The sequence below is a fragment of the Odontesthes bonariensis genome, chromosome 1 (genome assembly GCF_027942865.1).
Source record: "Odontesthes bonariensis isolate fOdoBon6 chromosome 1, fOdoBon6.hap1, whole genome shotgun sequence".
Classification (NCBI taxonomy): Eukaryota; Metazoa; Chordata; class Actinopteri; order Atheriniformes; family Atherinopsidae; genus Odontesthes; species Odontesthes bonariensis.
Genome location: NC_134506.1, coordinates 34,615,479 through 34,634,147, shown reverse-complemented (window position 1 = coordinate 34,634,147; position 18,669 = coordinate 34,615,479). Strand labels below are relative to the sequence as shown.

The 18,669-nt window shown below is 39.1% G+C and overlaps 1 protein-coding gene across 3 annotated transcripts in view; it reads left to right on the top strand.

The window, feature by feature from the left end:
* Nucleotides 1-2,903: 2,903 nt before the first annotated feature.
* Nucleotides 2,904-18,669, top strand: part of lrrc49 (leucine rich repeat containing 49) — a 34,057-nt gene continuing 18,291 nt past the window's right edge. For 2 of the 3 annotated variants that reach the window (XM_075465272.1, XM_075465264.1), the window contains exons 1-10: nucleotides 2,904-2,980; nucleotides 3,076-3,179; nucleotides 3,311-3,376; nucleotides 4,194-4,263; nucleotides 4,423-4,623; nucleotides 4,766-4,859; nucleotides 5,375-5,578; nucleotides 6,377-6,443; nucleotides 10,687-10,830; nucleotides 16,748-16,809. In XM_075465272.1, coding sequence (XP_075321387.1) covers nucleotides 3,090-3,179; nucleotides 3,311-3,376; nucleotides 4,194-4,263; nucleotides 4,423-4,623; nucleotides 4,766-4,859; nucleotides 5,375-5,578; nucleotides 6,377-6,443; nucleotides 10,687-10,830; nucleotides 16,748-16,809 — 998 coding nt within the window. In that variant the 5' untranslated portion in view covers nucleotides 2,904-2,980; nucleotides 3,076-3,089. Of the gene's footprint in view, nucleotides 2,981-3,075; nucleotides 3,180-3,310; nucleotides 3,377-4,193; nucleotides 4,264-4,422; nucleotides 4,624-4,765; nucleotides 4,860-5,374; nucleotides 5,579-6,376; nucleotides 6,444-10,686; nucleotides 10,831-16,303; nucleotides 16,637-16,747; nucleotides 16,810-18,669 lie in introns of those variants that run through there. The other variant, XM_075465280.1, reaches the window with a different exon arrangement.

Sequence of the window (18,669 nt, the reverse complement as noted above, 5' to 3'; positions counted from 1 at the left end):
AGTGTGTAGAGAAAATCAGCACAGTTTTTGAAGAAATCAATGATCATTCGTTTTCTTCAATACACAACGGTTTGCATAAATAAATAACTGAAGCTTGAAATCATTAACCCAAAGCTGTCAAGTGAGTTGTTTTCTTTCAGAGTATGACGCGGCATAAATCTTTTCAACTCATGTGGGGCGACAAAAAGCTCCATGACTGACAGGAAAAACCACAGCTCGCTCCCTCCCTCTATGTTTCCATCATTTCCAAAGACATCACACAGATTTTTTAAATTTCTTGGAGACTAAGCGTAACCATTAACCTCTCATCAGACGAGCCTTTTCTTGACCTCAGAAGATTTGCTTCGTCTCTCCCAAACTGGACGCCTATCCCAACAATGGGACTGTATATGTTTATTTGTGGCCATATAGCGTGAGTCATACAAGCAAACTCACATCAAGTCAGGCACATGTTTCAGCAATTTGGCTTTTTATTTTTCACTTTTGAATATGTTTATAAATATTGTTCTAATTTCTACACCTAAATTACTGCAATCAGACATGGCGAGGACCCGGCTGGGCTGTTGCCAACAAATCACTCCTGCCGGTGCTATTAGAGCGTATTTATATTTACAGTCCTATGATGAAAAAGAAGTCCTTGCGTGTATAGTCTTATTTTTCCAGCAGGAATTTGTATATCACTGGGTCTGAAAATGTGTTGCATGATACTCATATTGTTTGGCTCTGCAATACTGTAATATGGCGCCAAAGATAAGAATTATGAAAATTCACAGGAGATAAGATTATAGAGATATTATAAAGACATAATCTCGGAGGGGCAACAAAGGAAACCTCATACAATTAAAAGGTGACAATTACTGGATTAACACCTTTTATTGGCTCTATATCTGTTTTGGAAAGAGCTGTATGAAATAAAATGTAAAATATCTGAATAAATTGACTGGAATTTACATTTCACTTTATTAACATGCCCTGTCACTCAAACTGTTGATGATCACCTCCCATCATATGTGTCAGCCTGTGCTTCACGAATAGACTGTGACAGGCAGTGTGTGGGATGTCCCTTTGATGGATCTGCACTTGTCTTTTCTCAGCAACTGCTTATTACTGCCAGGGTAAAAAAAAGGCTGGAAATACACTACACAATTCATCTTATCATATTTAGTGCTCCGTGGGGCTGTTGTCTGATCATCACCTGGGGGACAGAGTCTTTAGAGAAGAGAAAGGGAACCAAAAATGTGGAAACGGATCAGGTCCAGCGACATTGTGTAATAATTTTCTGATTATTTTAGAATGCATTAATGCACATTCTTGACATTAGGCCTTTAGACATACTGCATAAAGTGCCACTGAAGGTTAAGAAATTTGGACAGTAATACATCCACAGGTAGACTGAATTTGACATTCAAACGTCAAAAAATGCTCAGTGTGCATTTCAAGTTATAGGGTACAGGAAGCTAATTGCTGAGATGAATCTGCATTTGGAGAAGTTCCAGAAGTGCAATTGACTCACTGTTGTGAGTTACTGTAAGACCTGACTAAACCAGAGCTGTCATCACCTTTTCCCTGTGATGCCAAAATCTCCACTCTTGGAAATCAGTGTACTTTTGGTCATTATCATAGCCATTTCTTTCCTTAGGAAAGCATACATTTTATCAGATTTGCAGAAAACTGTCATTATAAATGAGTCATTCAAATTTAGTTCCATGTTTGTTTGTTTTTTTTTTAATTTTAATTCATATTGTAGAATGTTTGAAGTTACAATGCTAAAAGTTCATACAATACTCCACCAATTTGTTCTGTTCACATTCCCACTAATACTGAAAATTACACCAGTTGGTCAATGGATTTTGGGATTAGGATTTTTCTGACCATAATGTTTTTTTCCGACTTTTCAATAAATGGCTACTTGTTTAGCCTTTTTAACATGCTTATAAATCCTAATATGGTAAAAAAAAAAAAAAAAAAAGTGAAATGTGCCAGGCATAGGCAGCTAATGGTGCGAGAATGTGTTATTTGTTTTGTTTGCTCTGAAATAGATTTATTGTTGGAGGACACAGCTGATTCTCACACCTCCTCATCGGTCCCAATGCTTGATGTTGTGTGTATGTTTTTGCTTTTTTTGTACTGAGGTTTTTTGCAATCTCAGACTCCTAGTAAGGGTAAAGTGTGAAATATGATTTTTTTTCTCCTCCTCTCACCTAACGTGGTACCTTTTTCTTGGCAGCGCTCTTCAATGAGCTGCATGGCCTCGGTCACCTGTCTCCCTTGTTTTTGTTTTTTATGTTGTCTGTCTGGATGGGTGTACTGGAACTGCTTGTAATTTCCCCCTCGGGGATTAATAAAGTATTTTGAATTTAATTGAATTGAATTGATTGGCTGAAATCTACCTTTGGTCTGTTTAAATAAGAATGATCCTCAGTGTGGAGGAAAATACAGTGCCATATAGTGCCTTTACACCCCTCTGGGAAAATGCTAACAAGACTCAGTGCTTTGTAAACACAGATAGCCTACCGACAATGACCTGTGGGCCCCTTTTGACCCTCATTCTGCTTATCTTATGGACGTTCAATAGAAAGCTTATCACATTAACCACACTGAAGAAGTCCAGAACCAAACTAGGCAGCATAAAGAGGCTGTGTTACAATGACATATCAGTTATCTTGTGGGTTTACGTCAAATAACAAAATATTCAAGTTATATGGTATTGACATAATGACCCTATTCTTCAAAGCAACGCCACACTCTTAAGCTGTAATAACTGATAACTAATAAAACAACAAAACCGTGAAAACACCAATTACGAAAATGGCTTGTTTCCCTACGGAGCGCTTTAAAGTGACACAGGAAGTCTGTGTCGCTAAGCAACGCCGTCGTTGCCATAGTAATAGCGCCTACCCCCGAGGAAGTTTGTAGCTCCTGAAGAAGATGGGCAGCGGTTTTAACGAGCAATAAATCTAAGCTGGACGACACTGTAGCGGTTGAGTACACATATTTATTTTAGGATATTATTCAGATAGATTTGAATACTAAAACAGAGGTTTTCTCCTATTTTTTCTTACTTGTTAACTTTAGGATACGTTGTCTAAATGGAGTCGGAGCAAACTGAGGGTAAAAGCGCGAGCTCTAACAAACGCCACACCAGTCTCGGCAATAAATGGGAGGTTCTTGCCCCGATGGTAAATACTACATTTAACACCTTTACCACATTCAATGATAGATATAAAGCGGCACGAGATCCGTTTGGTGTCTGACTCAAATCTCATATCCTTACTCTTAAGTAATGTAACACAGTCGACCTTTTCTGTAGATCAACAGCTGTAAATTGCACCTTGCGACTGTGAAGTCAGTGGTGCCCGGGAGAATGCAAACAACGGTGAGTCTTGCCAGAATACCAGTGAAAGAATAGCCTACCATGCACATTTCTTGTCAGAATTTCTGTGTTAACAACATCACAAATAAATGTTATGATAAATGTAAAAAATGTAATTTTATAAATTACAAAACTTGTTTGACAACAACAAAATGAGACTTCACATGGTGAAATAAACAAAAACAAAGACCGAGAATCAGAAAACGAATGCCAGATGACGTTATTCTCACAGTTGGAATTAATTTGAATTAGGAATCCAAAAGGAAAACATCCCCCTGCCTCCCAACAGTATCAAATGCTGTTGGTTTTATCATGCTGTAGGGCTGTTTTGCTGCCTTTGTCACTTGAGACACTAACATCATATCAATTAGGAAATCATTAGGAATTTAGAAGGTTAAGAATATTTAGTCAAAGGTAAGAGAACTGGGTTTGCGGCATACATATTTCAGCCATCTCTGTCAAGACACATCTAACAGCACAGAATAATTGTTGGAAAGGAAACAGCAGATTTTTAAACATGAATCTTGACCTAAAGATTCATGTTTCACTAAAGTTTTTTTTTTCTTCCAGTGAGAAGCCTCTAGATTTGGTGCCAAGAATTGTGACTTGGGTGTGAACTTCACTTTAATTGAGTTTCATATGCTTTCATGCCAGCTTTATAAAAGCATTTTTGTTGTTTTTCTTCCATGACTTTAGACATTTTCTAGAGACATTTTGATCATACAAAACTGGCTTATGTGCATTCATTTCTGATGTGTACAACCGTAATTAATTGCTGGCTTCTGGTGCGTGCTTCACTTATTATACTTCCTGTTTATAGATTGACTCTCGAGACTTCATGAAGGAAACCAGCGTAAAGATCACCCAAACAACGAATAATTCTAACCCAGGTATGCTTGAGCCACTTCACTCAATCTCTCACCTGCCAATTGCCTAAGAGGATTTTGTGTGATTCAGCATTGTGTTGTACAATAATGGCTATCTATGGTGTGCCAACAATTTCACGTTGGGTTTGCACGGATTGTTCCATTATACCATATCATCTGTAGAAAGCAGGTTGCGTGCATGCAGTCGGACCAGAGTTGCCAGTGACAACCGTGCAGATTTTTCTGCAGAGAGTGTAGTACTACTAGCAGGTGGTGCTCCAGTTTCACAAGCTGCAAGTGAAACTGGAGACAAACCAAGGAGACCAACTCACAGTGCAGGGGCCTCGTATCGTCATGCTGCTTTGAAAACTCCTAAACCAGCAGGTAAATATGGTAATATCAATATTGTGGAACAGACAAAATGATTTTAATGCTTATCTTGAGATTCCCAGTTTGTAAACTGCTAACATGGTGTTCATTTTCATGCTGGAATACTTTGTGCATCAGGTTGTAATTTCTGTGTTAGGTGGCTCTGCTGGATATAACCATCATGCTGCAGCTGGCTTCTCCTTCACTCGGTTGCCTTTTTCTTCCACTTTTCAGCGAATTGACTTGGACAGGTACCCTTTGTTTTCTTATTCATTCTCCAACAGATTTGAAGTGAATCTGTTGCACTGCAGAATATGGAGTTTTAGCTAAAAGTCACTAAAAGACACATCACATGTCTCTGCGGTTGTATGTGTCATTGCCAGCAATTCTTTCTTATTCTTGTTCCATCCCCATCATTCCTGAATTTTATAAGCACAGCCTGACCTGCATGTCATTTGCAGTAGAAATGAAGAGGCGGTCAACCAAAAAGGCAAATATTCTAAATGTCCACCAGGGAGCAGCAAAGGGTCTTTGAATACCCAGCCCTTGCCTTAAGCAAGGAGTTACGCTGACAAAGAATTCATCTGATCAGTGTGTACTTAGCAGAAGTTTTTCAATCAATACATACAGAGAGACACTATATTAATCATTTGAATGTTTCAAATTAAATGAGTGGGAGTTAAATTGAGTTGTTAGTTCATGAAAATTTGAACCTCATGTATAAATCCATTTGAAACCTTTCAAAATGTTTCTTTCAACTTTCCAGACGCTCTCTGGAGGAATTCCCCCAGCTGGACGTCATTAAAGAGCTGCAGTTTCTTAACCTCCAGCACAATCTGATCACAAGGATCCAGCATCTGTCACAGCTGCAGCAGCTCATCCTTTTGAACTTACATGACAATTGCATCTCTGATATGACTGGCATTGAGGCTCTAAGGTCTCTAAGAATTCTCATGCTTGGGAAGAACAGGTTTGTTGTCACAAGCAAACAAATATTACTCTACCTGAATTTTTTTATGGCTAGATAGTACTGTTACTTTCATATTTGTGCGAGTATGGTATAACCTTGTTAATTTAAAATCTTTCATGGAGATCTGTGGTTTGATGTGAAAAGCAACTGATGCTGTTTGGTTGTGCAGAATCTCTTGGTTACATTTAGTGTGTGGCACTTTTTGTCCACTTGGTGTTGCTACGTTGTAAGCTTCAGAGGTCTGTGCTTTCAAAGCCCAGGGTTATTAGAAAATCTCTCATCACAGAGTGATTCTTACTTTAAAAGGTCAGCAGGAAGAAGATTAATGTCACAACTTTGTGGATGACATTAAGATCTTACAGCTGAACTTTCTTTGCTCCAACTTCTGTGAAGCATGACATTTGCTTTTTTAGATCTACTGTATGTCTCAGGTCAAGTATAGTTTCAGAAAATTGATGAATACCTCTCATCCACTTTCATCCAAAAGTGTAATCTGATCCAAATATGTCCAATTGTGAATAAGACACTTGTATGTCTTCTGTCGCAGTTCAGTGGAATTTTAAAAACGTCTTAAGATTTTCTTCAAAACCTCTTTTAGTATTAGTGAACGCTTTTTTGAAATAATCTGCATCAGCGTCTGTAATTCCACTCCCCTTATCAGTCGACCACTAATTAATGCATTAAGAAATTGACGAAAATATCTTCAGAATTATTAGAATATTTTGTGACAATTTACATGTCATGCTTATTTCATGATGTAATGTCGCTTTTATCTCACCTCTTTATGATCATTTTCAGAATCCAGAAAATTTGCTGCCTGGAAAACTTGTCCAAACTGAACATCCTGGATCTGCACGGCAATCAGGTGCTCCTCCTTTACTGTCCTTGGACCTACAACGTGTGTACTTGACAAGTCAGCAAAGTTCAGCCGGGGTTTGGTTTATGTGAGCTTTGAAAAAGGCTGGAGTCAAGCAGACATGACCACAGAAGGCTTGGCATGTTAACTCAGGCTCATTCTGAACCCTGTAACATGACCAAATGATGCATATTCTGGACAGAAAATGGAGCTCTACTTTTAATGGTCAAAAAAAAAAGAAGAGAAAGAACACAATTTCAAAAACAGATTTGAATACAATATTTGAACAAAAAACATTTTCCCTTTTCAATCAAAGAAAATGGTGTTTTTAAAGGACTGTTAACTTAAGTATTTGTCTATGTTAACAGTGGTCTTAGGCAACAAATAATTAGACCATCAGAATTCTCTTGTTTCGGATCTACTCCTACGTTCATTTTCTCAGTGATCTGGGCACAATAGATTCTGCAGGCATGCCTTTTTCCGTGTTTTCAGCATCGGTACTGGCTTTGAGCCGCCACATGTTATAGTCTTTCATCTATTAATTTAGCTCTCAGGCTGTTATTGGTTACTGTTTGTGCAGCTTCCACAGGAGAGCCCGGCTCACTTACACTAAAAGCCTGAGAAATAAAATTATGTCAGATGAGAATTTAAACAGCTCCTGGAAAAGGAAGAGAGAACAGAAAGGCATCCCTTGGTCAAATTAGCATTTTGCCAGCGCAACGCCCACACTCCTCCTCAGAGAGCTACTCCAGAGCTCTGGTAGGACTTCCTCCCTTCCTGGTGTTGGCTGCTCTTTACATGAGCAGGCATCCCAATTAGTGTTCAATGACTGCGAGAGTGTTGTATTATTTCTCCTGACAGAGAATGCTTTGTTGTCTCAGGCCCTGCCGACTTGTGTGTCCTAATTAAATCTCTGCAGTACATTTGAGCAGTTTTTATAAAGGTAATATTGAATAGGCAACTTTAGAATTGATGAATGAATGGACTCTTTTGTTCTATTCCTGTTGGTAATAAGAGCACATTACATTCAGACATCGCTATTTGTTGGCGGACATGTATTGTGGAGCAGATGAAAAATCTATTGTTCTCACCAGACCTCGTGTGCTTTTAGTCAGCCACAGGCCTCAAATCCTCCTATTTTGTGCATTCAAATTGCTGTTCATCACAATAATTAGGCATCTTTCAAACTGAGTGCTCAAATGTAATTTGAATTGCTGCTCAGGAGCTGATAGAAGTTTATGAATCGAGCCATAAAACATTAGTTGCTGGTGCTCTTTTCATCTGTAAGGGATGCTTTGAACCCGGATCTGTACATCCCCGTCATCTTTTCTTCCTCCCTTGAGCGGGGGCTCACACGGCAATGAAACTACATATTGCCCATTTGTTTTAATTTAGCAAAATGTAGTTTCATTTCAACTTTGCTGGAATTTTTCAAAAGGCTATACTCTCTTTGGGAGTGTGCATCCAACCCACACTCTGTAACCAAGTGTTGGGGTTAGTATGTGACATTGTTGAGTAACCAACACTTCATTCAGGCTCTGATGTGTTCCACTTGAACGATCTAACTTAGATGCTCTTAGGAAATAATCAAGAATGCCTTACAGGTTCTGTGAGCTGATGAAATTATGAAATGGAATCATCCAGTGAAATAGGGTTTCGGGTAAAGTTCAGGAAGGGACTCCCCACAAGAATGCTCTTGGCTTTTTGCGTGTCTGATGATACTGTACGGCTCACGTTCTTTCCTTTATATTGTTTACAAGGAACATGCCAAGAGCTGATGTTACGGCACCATCTTCCCTTTAGGCTTCTGTTCTGTCTTGTGCTGAAAAAGAAATATTGACATTTCATAATGTCATTATGACATATTCTACACGCTCATACCTCAGTAATGATGGTAAGCGGCATATCATGGTTGAGCCATTTTACCCCTTTCATGCTACTAACCAACTCCACAGCTGCTTACTGTCTAAGGTAGATGCTTTTAAATGTTGTGTGATTTTGTCATATAAATCACCAGGTAAGACTGCCACACGGGCTGTGTTTTGATGGACTAAATGCATGTGGTTTATTGTTATTTCCCTTTACACAGTGGTTAATTTAAACACATTGTGAAACCACTTGACAGTGGCCACAGACACTCCATGGAGAAGCTGGTACTCAGATCAGATAAACCTTTATTTGTCCCACTCATTTGTCACATTCATATCATTAGTAATAGTCAATATATATAATATATGCAATATATGTAGCCATAATTGTTCAGTGAGCGTGTTGGGGTTACATACAACACACAACTGACACTTGTAGTGCAGAGCATGCGCTGCCTTTTGTGCACTTAACCAGGCTAACCCTGCCAGAAAAGTCTCCTTCAATTAGAAATGACACATTTTGGACCATGTTTTTGGGCTTTTTATGCTGATTTAAACTGTTTTTCCTTTTGTTTTGTTTTTTAAATTCCATGTTATCTACTATATATTCTTAGTTTTGTCAAATGACAAAGAGTGTGTTACTGGTAAATTTAACATTTGGCTGTCTGAGGTTCTTAGGTTAAGAGAAATACCAGTTTTTGTGAAAATGCTTGATCATTTTATAAACATTGTCTCAATGAGTTACAAGTTGCAGAATGAGTTCCTCTCTGTGCAGCTCTGGTCTGCACTCCCAAAAAGAGTGGAAGCGGGAAAGCATAGTATTACTGCTCCCCCTTCTGTGTTTCTTTGTAGGTTTGTGTATGGTTCTTTTTAAAATCTTTTTATTTTAATATATGTGAACTATTTATGGAAGTGCCATATTTAACGATCCAAAGACTAGAAACTTTCACAGAAACAATTTTCCAAAACAATTTCATACCTTTTCAGTTTATGTTTTTTAAACTTCAGCTAACCCACCCCCCCGTCCTTAAGTTTAAGTATCTTGTACTTGTTAATGCAGCTGCAATAATCTTAAGGCTTTGTGTTTTGACAGAATCGTTGAACTCTCGATGCCCCTTTAACTAGTTCCTCACATGTACTGGTGCACTGTAGGGAGCAAACACATCATCTCACAGTAACAGCCACTGGGTATTACAGTGAAGTATTTAAAATGTCACAGGTACTCCTAAATATTATTTCCCAGACACAGAGGGTGGAGAAGCAGCATAAGATTTCACCATTGACTCTCCCTTAGCTACACGTTTGTTTTTATAATTTGTAGGTTCAAACAGGAGTCACGGGGTGATAAACAGTAGCTGGCCCACAATAAGTTATTTGAAACGTTCAACAGTGGTACAAGTTGTTGCTTCGTTATAATTGGCTCTGCGGTTACATGGGAGATATGAAAATGCCAATGGTTATTTCTCTTCCGTGACATCTGACAGGAAGAAGAAAATGGAGTGCACCACTTTTTGGGCCTTTTTGCACCCACAAGATATTTCTCTGTCCATAGTCTAAGGTATTCTAAATGGCTTTAAGACATCTGGTGATCATTAGATACACCACTTCAGTGCAAGAGTGAGCTCTGAATGTGTGGCTCATCCAGTCTCTTTCTGCATTTCTCTGTATGGTCAAAACCTTTAGTCCAGAGGATACATCATCCATTATATCCAAAAAGGATTTTAAATCTGGATTAATCTGACCAAATAACCTTTTTTCACTCAATGGAGTCCATTGTGACATTTTTTTATGAGCTTTGGCCCAGAGAAGATGATGGCTTCTTCTTTACATCATAGAGCTTCAACCAGCATTTGTGTATGTCACAGTGAAAGGTGTTCACAAACAATGATTTCTGGCAGTGTTTCTGAGCCAATGCAGTGATTTCCAGGACAGAATCATGTACATCATGGGCACAGAGATATCTCCAGATTCATTCAGTCTTTTGATGATATTATTTAATGTAGATGATGGACTATTCCAAGTCTTCTCAATGTTATGTTGAAGAACAATATTATGCAATTTAGTTACTTTTCCAGCCTTTTGTTGCCCTGAAAAAACTTTTTTTTAGATGTTGCTGCCATCAAAGTCAAGATGAGCTAATATCATCTATGTAGTAGGAAAATGTCTCACTTACAATATTTCATACATTTTTTATGTTCCATCAGGAATAAAATATTGTTTTTAAACATTTACAAATCATTGCATTGTGTTTTATTTACATTACATACTGCTTCCCAACCTTTTTTTAATTGGGGTTGTAGAATTTGATTAACTTTATCGCTGCTTTACTTTATCGCTGCTTTATTTTTTTTGTAATGTCTTCCTCTCACTGTGCTTTCATTTAGATCTGCAGGATCGAGAACATCTCTCACCTGAGCGAGCTTCGAGTGTTGAACCTGTCAGGAAACTCCATCGCAAAAGTGGAAAACCTGCAGGGACTGAGCTCTTTGACTGAACTTAACCTGCAGCACAACTGCATCTCCGCTTTGGTGAGCAGCCCCTTTGACAATGAGCGACAGCTTTCAGTGTTTAGCTCACTGCATGTCTGCTATTCTCCTCCTGCAGGTAAAAGGAAAGTCACCATCTGTTCACAGTGAAAAAAAAAAATTTTTTGATGAACAGTGAGGTTTTTGTCCTTACCTTTTTTTTATTTTTTATATTCAGTCTACTTTTGTTTATAACATTTTGAAAGTGGGGAAAAAGGTTCCCAACACCTTACAAGATGGAGCTTTTTTTTCTCTTGCAACAACTTGAAAGGTAAAAGTTGAAAGGGCTGTTAATTATACTTAGGACAGCTGCAGAGTCGGGAGGTTTCCGGCAGCTCTCATAGCTGAGTATAGCTGGTTTGCTGCAGCTTTGCTGTGTCTGATCCGTAGACCTTTGTTTACTGCCGCATGCAGATGTGTTGACTCAGGGCTGTAATTACCCCAACCTGGTTCCACACTGTGAACACAACAACTACCATATGAGTTTTTAAAGGTTCCTGCAGCTACTGAAGAAAATAAACAGTATTTTGATCAACAACAATAAAAAAAAGAAACAACAGAGACATCTTTCTTTTTTAGGAGATATGAATGCTTTTAACACTATGAAGGGGCTTGTAGCATCCTTCATCTTTCATGTTCATGTCCCTGCTTTTGGAACCCTCAGACGGATTCAGTTTTCTCTGCTCTGATCACACGTAGCACTTTTTTTTTTTACCGTTACAAGATAACAAACACAGAAATTGTATCAATAGAATCTTTGTAAGACAGTCCATGCTGAAACATATCTTGTTTGTGTTACCCAGGGAGACATAGCTCATTACCCATAACCTCCCACTGACTCTCCGCCATACTGAGAGAGAAACTGGATATTCTAAACATGGAAATTCACTTCCCCCTTTTATATAGTTTTAATCTGATAAACAGAGCAGTGCATGCCAAAACAGGCCCTCTCATTTGTATGCAAATCCCCTAAGACCTTCCCTGCTTTTTGGGGTAGAAAATAAATAAAAAAAACAACACCGACCCTGTGATTCAACTGAAAGCCTTTCCCATCAGTCACCCTGCCCTCTGCCTGCAAGCCCTGAGCTCCTAATTATTGGATGTTGGCTAATGTTTTATTTGACACACAGGAGAGAAAGAAATGCTACCCATCAGCAGTTTCTCTATCTCTGTCATTAGTGGTTCTCACTGCCAAGCATTTCTAACAGACAGAGTAAATAACCAGCTTCCAGGTGCTCATTTTTGTCCCTTTTTTTTTCTTAAAAAAAAGAAAAAAGAAAATGGCTACCGTTGGCTTCGAAAACGAGTTGCAGACTTGATAACTTGGACTCAATTGTCCAGTACTTATCAGCTTTATTGTTGTGTAATTCATGTAGGTGTTCACATTATTGGCGCACGGGCAGGCATTCTGTCTCGGTTTGGGGGGGACACTGTAGCATCATTAGCTTGATCATCATTCAGTGTGCTCTTGATAAAACTTATCAGAAACTCTCTACCTCTCTCTGACTGTCCCACCTCTGCTCTCTGTGTTGCTTTCTCCTGATGGCACAGTTCTTCACTCCCTTCATAGACTCCCTTCAGAGACAATTCACTTTCTAACCATTTTGGTGCCAGATGTTTATTTTTGTTTTCTCTGATAAGTCAGATGAACTGGCTGAACAAATGCACATTCCAAAAAAAAAAAAAGACATTCAGAGACACGAAAAGCAACATTTTTATCAGAGCTACAACAAATCTCTATTTTTTTTGTAAAGGTTCAGAACATTAAGAAACAAACCTTATGTAGTATTTTTGTCACTAAGATTTTTTTGAGATTGTCTTTCATGGGAGTATTTATTTCATAATTCATAAACAAAATAACAGAATGGCATAAAATGCAATAAGAAAAAATAATGTGCTTAAAACCTGAAAATTAAGGGTAAGTTGATGTAAAGATTATGCGAGAGAAATATTATTATCATCGTCAGTGAAATACAAAGTTTTGGGATTGAAAACACACGTTTGATTCAACCAAACATGCAATATCGTAGATAAAAGTCTGGCTTTTCTAACCAAGTGAAAATACGGATGACACATTCTTTGTCTTAACTTGGTCTTTACAAAGTAGCTACTTACAGCTGGAAATGGTTGAGGCTGAGCAGCAGAGATGGAGCTGCAGGAGGAGTGGGGAGTGGAACAAACTACAGAAATACTACAATCACAATATCTGCATTTGAAATGGAACATCTTGTAATCGAATACCAGATGCTCATGTATTTCAAATGAACTCTTTCTGGTTTGGTAAACTCTACAGCTGCAGTCTCAGTCTTTTTTTAAACGCATTTTTTAAAAGTGTTGCTAATTAAATCTACCACATCTAATTTCTCTTATAAGAGATACCACAGTTATGATTTATCCTTTTGTCATTTATGGTTTTCTTTTTACACTTCCTCTTAGATGCGCCTTTCTTTTGTGCCAACCTTTGTCAATGAGTAAGTGCAGCAATTTTTGGCAGCAGCAGCTATGATTTGTTTCCAAGAGAGGAGCGGTTTGCATTAAAGTTTGCGATGGGCTTGTCTTTGTCTTAAGGGCTTAATAGCATCAGAGAGGGGAATGTAAAACCATCTGAAATGCACTTTTGGTAGTCTTATTATAAATCGATTAGTTCAAAACATGTGTTAGGTCAGCTTTAAAGTAACCTAAAGTGCCCGATTCACATTTATCTAGGCCTCTAAAATGGATTAAATCAAAATGTTGAAGTGTGACTTTGTAACTGTTGATTGTTACAGAGAGAAACCGCACTTCAAAAGCACACAGAAGATCACAATCCCTGCACAGATTATTTAGACAATAGCAAAACATTTCAACTGACATGTGAAATGAAGTGCAAAAATTGTAATGTGCATTTAATGCTAGAGCATCTGCAGTCCCAGTGTACAATAGTGGAGGCCAGATATGTGCCAGCAAAGATCACACTTCAAGTCCACTCAACTGAAAGAAATACCACAAAACTCAACAGCTTCCAGTCAGAGAAAACCCATCAGTGTTCACATGTCTGTGTTTACTTGAGTAGCTTTCACACCCCGATGTGGTGTCCATTGTTGCATGCGACACAGAAAGCTTTGATGAGAGCTTTTTCTGTGTTTTTTAAGTAATGCCTTTGCTGGAGCTCAACGTGAGTGTGAAAAATTGAAGACACGCAAGCTGTCAGTGAGAAGAGGGCGGGGCTGGGATAAAGAGGTGAAGGCACGGGCACAAAGATAAATACACACCCGCAGGCATTCTTGCGCAAACACACACACAGAAGCAGCAGCAGCAGCACAGCTGCATCCGGCCTCACAACAAATCCTGATTGGTTCTGATCGATCAGGTTGTCCCAAAAAGAGACCACATTGGTTGGCGATTGTTATGTAGCTCATCAGCTCAGTGATGACATCATTCTGTCTGAGACAGGGGTGCTATATTTAGACTAAGACTGTGTGCAGTGGCTGCTGTGATGCAGCATCCATACAGAGGTCTCTGGGAATGTGGTAGATTGTCAGTACTGGTTAACAATGGATTTCGTGACTTGCAGGTTTTTCGGAATCCTGTCTCTGTAATGCGACAAAGAACAGGAATCAAAATATGAAATACACACATTCTTCAATTGAAGGCTTTTGGCTTTTTGATATAGGTAGGCTGTTCTCATAAATAATAATAATAAAAAATAATAAATAACAAAAAAAAAGATGTTGAGGGTTTTGAGGGCTGAAGCCTATCACACTGACATAATGGAGGTTATTTGTTGAAATCTAACTTCAAATATAGACTTGATATATATTTATATATAAAACAGATATATGGCGCACTTTCCCTCTTGTATTTTTGTTTTTCTTGTCCCCTTTTTGACATTTCATTATGTCACAGAGGAAGGAGTGCAATAGAACTAATGTAAATTGCAAAAAAACCTTTTCGACTATTTCACCGTAACAGATTACCTTCAGAAAAAAAGGGAAAGAAGTACCTTAAAGGAGTTTTGACACAGAAAAAATTTGCTTAACTGACAAAGATCTGAGACTTTCATTAGGTTTTTGCAGCTGTGGTATGTTTACGGTCATTGTCAAGAAAGACCAGGTGGTGCAAATTACAAAGCATTATAAGTCCTCAGATTCCTTAAAGTTTCACCTTGCAGGATTAAATTGGCTCTTCTCCACAGCTGCTTAGAACTATGGTCATTTGAATAATTGATCCCCACAAAGCAGGAGATGGCTATAAGAAGATAACAAAGCATTTTCTTTAGTTTGCAATGTGATAAAGAAATAGGATTGCTAGATAGGTAAATCAAAAAGCCATGTCTGACAGGGAAAAACCTCCAGGGAGTTCTAGCTTGAATATCTGGATATGACCTTGCATGTCCTGCGTCCTCCTCTCAAAATCCAATGTCAGAAGTATGTGAATGAACATTTAAACAATCCTTTTTATACTATGGAAACACTCCTCCAATTGTTAAACACAGAGGTGGGTCGATCATGCTATGGGCTTGTGTGGCACCTAGTGGTACTGCAAACCTTTTACTGATAGGAAATATGTACTCTTTTAAATATTTGTAAACAAACAAAGCTAAATATGGAAAAAAGAATGACTCTAACAAAAATGATAAAAGCTGTGTGGACCTGAAGCATTATTATAGACTCTGTTATGGCTGTGTTGCAGTGGATGGACTGCTACCCGTCCTACACTGAGAAATTTAACACAGCGTCCTACTTTCCTCTGAAAAGCTGACATTTCTGATATTTTGTATTGTCAGGTTATTAGTCTTCCTAGCTAATAATCAGGATGATCTCACTTGTAAAATTAATTTATTTACCAAATTTCATTATTGATTTCATTATTGAGCACCAGTGTTACACTTCCAAACATAAATCTGCCACTGTTTCTGTGTAGATACTCACTCAAACACATATGGCGAGACAAGCACTGCTTCTGATGCTTACTGTGCAATAGTACAAGTAGAAATATGGTAAACTTGTTGGAAATGACAACACAAAGTTGGTTATATGTCTATGCTATACTTCTATTTCTATGGATGTGGGCTGTGTGGATTTTTCAGAAATACGATACGGTATTGTTTTCTGCAGAGGAGCTAGCACAACCTAAATGCTAATGTGTTATTCAAGCAGAGACTGGCAGAAACACTGAAGGAGGATGCAAGGCGTTGGCTGCAATATGGGTGGATGCTGACGCAGCTCATTCAGACTGCTGCTGGGTGGGTCCTCTTTGCTTCCAGCATGTGCAACACTGGCCACTCACACAAACACACGCACGGCCCAGATCTTGATGTAACTGAACTTAATATACCCCTACTCTGGCATATGATTAGTTGCTATGGTTATGACATTGTCTTTGTCCCTGTGTGTCCAGCTGGCCAGCTGCTGCTCTTCACCCCACCCCCTCACTGAAGTCTGCATTGATTTTGAAGCTGAGTTCGTCTGCTGCTAAAAGCTTTCCCTCACTCCAGTACGATTTACCCCAGCTAGCGTTCTTGCTTGATGAGCTGTAGCACTGTGGCTATCTGCTTGCTGTTTGTGCTGCTGGATGTGTTTGTGTTCCGGTTAGCATTTGAAGTTAGCCTCCTGCTGCAGGATATCACTGCATTAGCGCAGCACACACTCTGTGCTCGCCCTCCCCTCCCCCTGATCTCCTCATGCTCTCTCTCTCCCATATTCTCTCTCTCTCTGTTGCCCCTCCTCTCCATGTGCAGAAAAGGCAGCGTGCAGTGTGTGTGTGTGTGTGTGTGTGTGCATGCACAGGGTGGATGGGGATGCTGAATGCTGGAGCAGAGAGCTGCAAGGTGACTGAGGGAATGGAGAGGGATCCAGAGCTGTGACGATGCAGTGGCCTCTTCCTGAGCATCTTCTTCTCTTCACATCCATCTCTCTATTTTTCCTCTCCCTCTTTGCAGACTGAGGTGGACCACCTGCCCTGCTTGCAGCGCCTGTTTCTCAGCTGCAACAACATCATCAGGTAAGAGTTTTTACTGCTTAACTCCCTCCTTCCCGCAGGGCAGGGACAGGGAGGTGGCAGGACAGTGCCACGTCCCCTCCTCTGGGTATTGGCAGCTTCTGGCACAACAGGCGGAACACACACAAACACTTACAGACACACACACAGACAGATTTGCTAGCGTGGGCAGTCTCTGTAACCTAGAAAACACCAACCTGATGGGTTCTTTGCTGTCAGTATTTAACATGTTGTTATGAATGTTATGAAAACGTAATATTGGTATTAATTACATAATTGAAGGCTTAATTCATGGGCTGCCAAGCTAGGCAAGTGTGCATTTTGTTTGAGTACAAATATTAACCAGCTTTACACATTTTTTCCTAAATCTACTCTGTATTTTTTCATTGCTTTCTTCTCTCTTAGCCTAGCAATAGAAATGTCATAGAGTTAATTTGTTAAAGCAGAACTGCCTCCTCACTGAGTAAAACTAGGTGAGATTTAGGGTGATACAGCCCCCATGCCCATGGTCACCTTGTGCTGTGATAGATCTGACCTGACATTTTATGCCAGCCTCCCTGTTCAAGTGTCTGTGTGATTTTGCATCTGATGCACCATCACACACAGAATTGTGAGGAAAAATAAACGGCATCAAATGATCATTTTGCCTTTTGCTTTTGAACTCTCCAGAACTTTACAGCGTAGCATCTAGCTCCAAGTGTAATATTCATCAAGCTTGTTGTCATCATTTGTTTGTGTTTATTCTTTATTCTAAACTACTCTTCTGAATGTCTGCCCTCGATAGCAATTTAGAAAGCTTGGTACATTTATCTGTTCAGTGTAGTCAGCTTATCCAGCAGAGGACCTTGGAGTAAAACTCCCCTGTGAAATATTAGTTTAACAAACCATGAGAATGCATTTTCAGGATTCCTGTCTGAATCAAGTTAGACATCTATAAGATAGAAGCTAAACAGTACGAGTAGTGAGAAGTTGCAGTGAGTTGTGGCACCACATGATTAAGCTATGCAATTTTCAACCACATCCCAGCCTGTACTCGCAGCTCACATATGGCCTTTACATTTACTTCGTATTGGAACTTTTCATCCTGGGAAAGTTTGATGTCCACTTATAATTACTGTATTATTGCACACCTTTATTATGGTAACCATATCCAAGAGGGTGCTGGTCATTGTAAATAGCAGATGATAGATAGTGTCAAATGCCTTTCTTTATTATTTCTTGCATACATTTGTCTCTATTCTCAGTTGTTATACGATGAGAATTCATAAAAAAAACTGTGTTAGAATTTAAGCCTCATGGTATCTACTCAAAGCCATTAACTCCACATGATGACTGTCACTTTTAGGTGGGGAACTTGCTCTAATCTGAAAAAGAGAAAACTAAATGCGACCATTTCCAAGGCGAACTGTAAACATTTGCTCTAACTGTGTTCACACTGAGCCTCCCTACCATTCAAAGAAATCTCAGGCTAATAGCAGACGCAGTGTGGTGGGTCCACATGTATTTGCAGGCAACTGATTAATCAAGGTTATTATTACAAATTAGTAATGATACAATCTTCTCTGCCTCACCTGCCATTGCTCTGCTTTTTCTCCTGTTGCCCAGGGGGATGTCATAAAAGCGTAGAAGATTTTTTTTCTGTCTTATTGCCCCAGGAGCAATTGTAGGCGGTTAAATTGCCAGATAAATTACCAGTTTATCAGGGCTTCCTTTGGCTCAAGTAGCTCAATTCTTTTTTCAGCACAAGTCTGGGCAAAAGGGTGAGACTGTCTTATGATTGATTTGTGGAATGACTTTGACATCAGAGTACTTCATCATAATGTATTATTGTGAAGCATGCAGTTTAGTTGAATGAAAATGCAT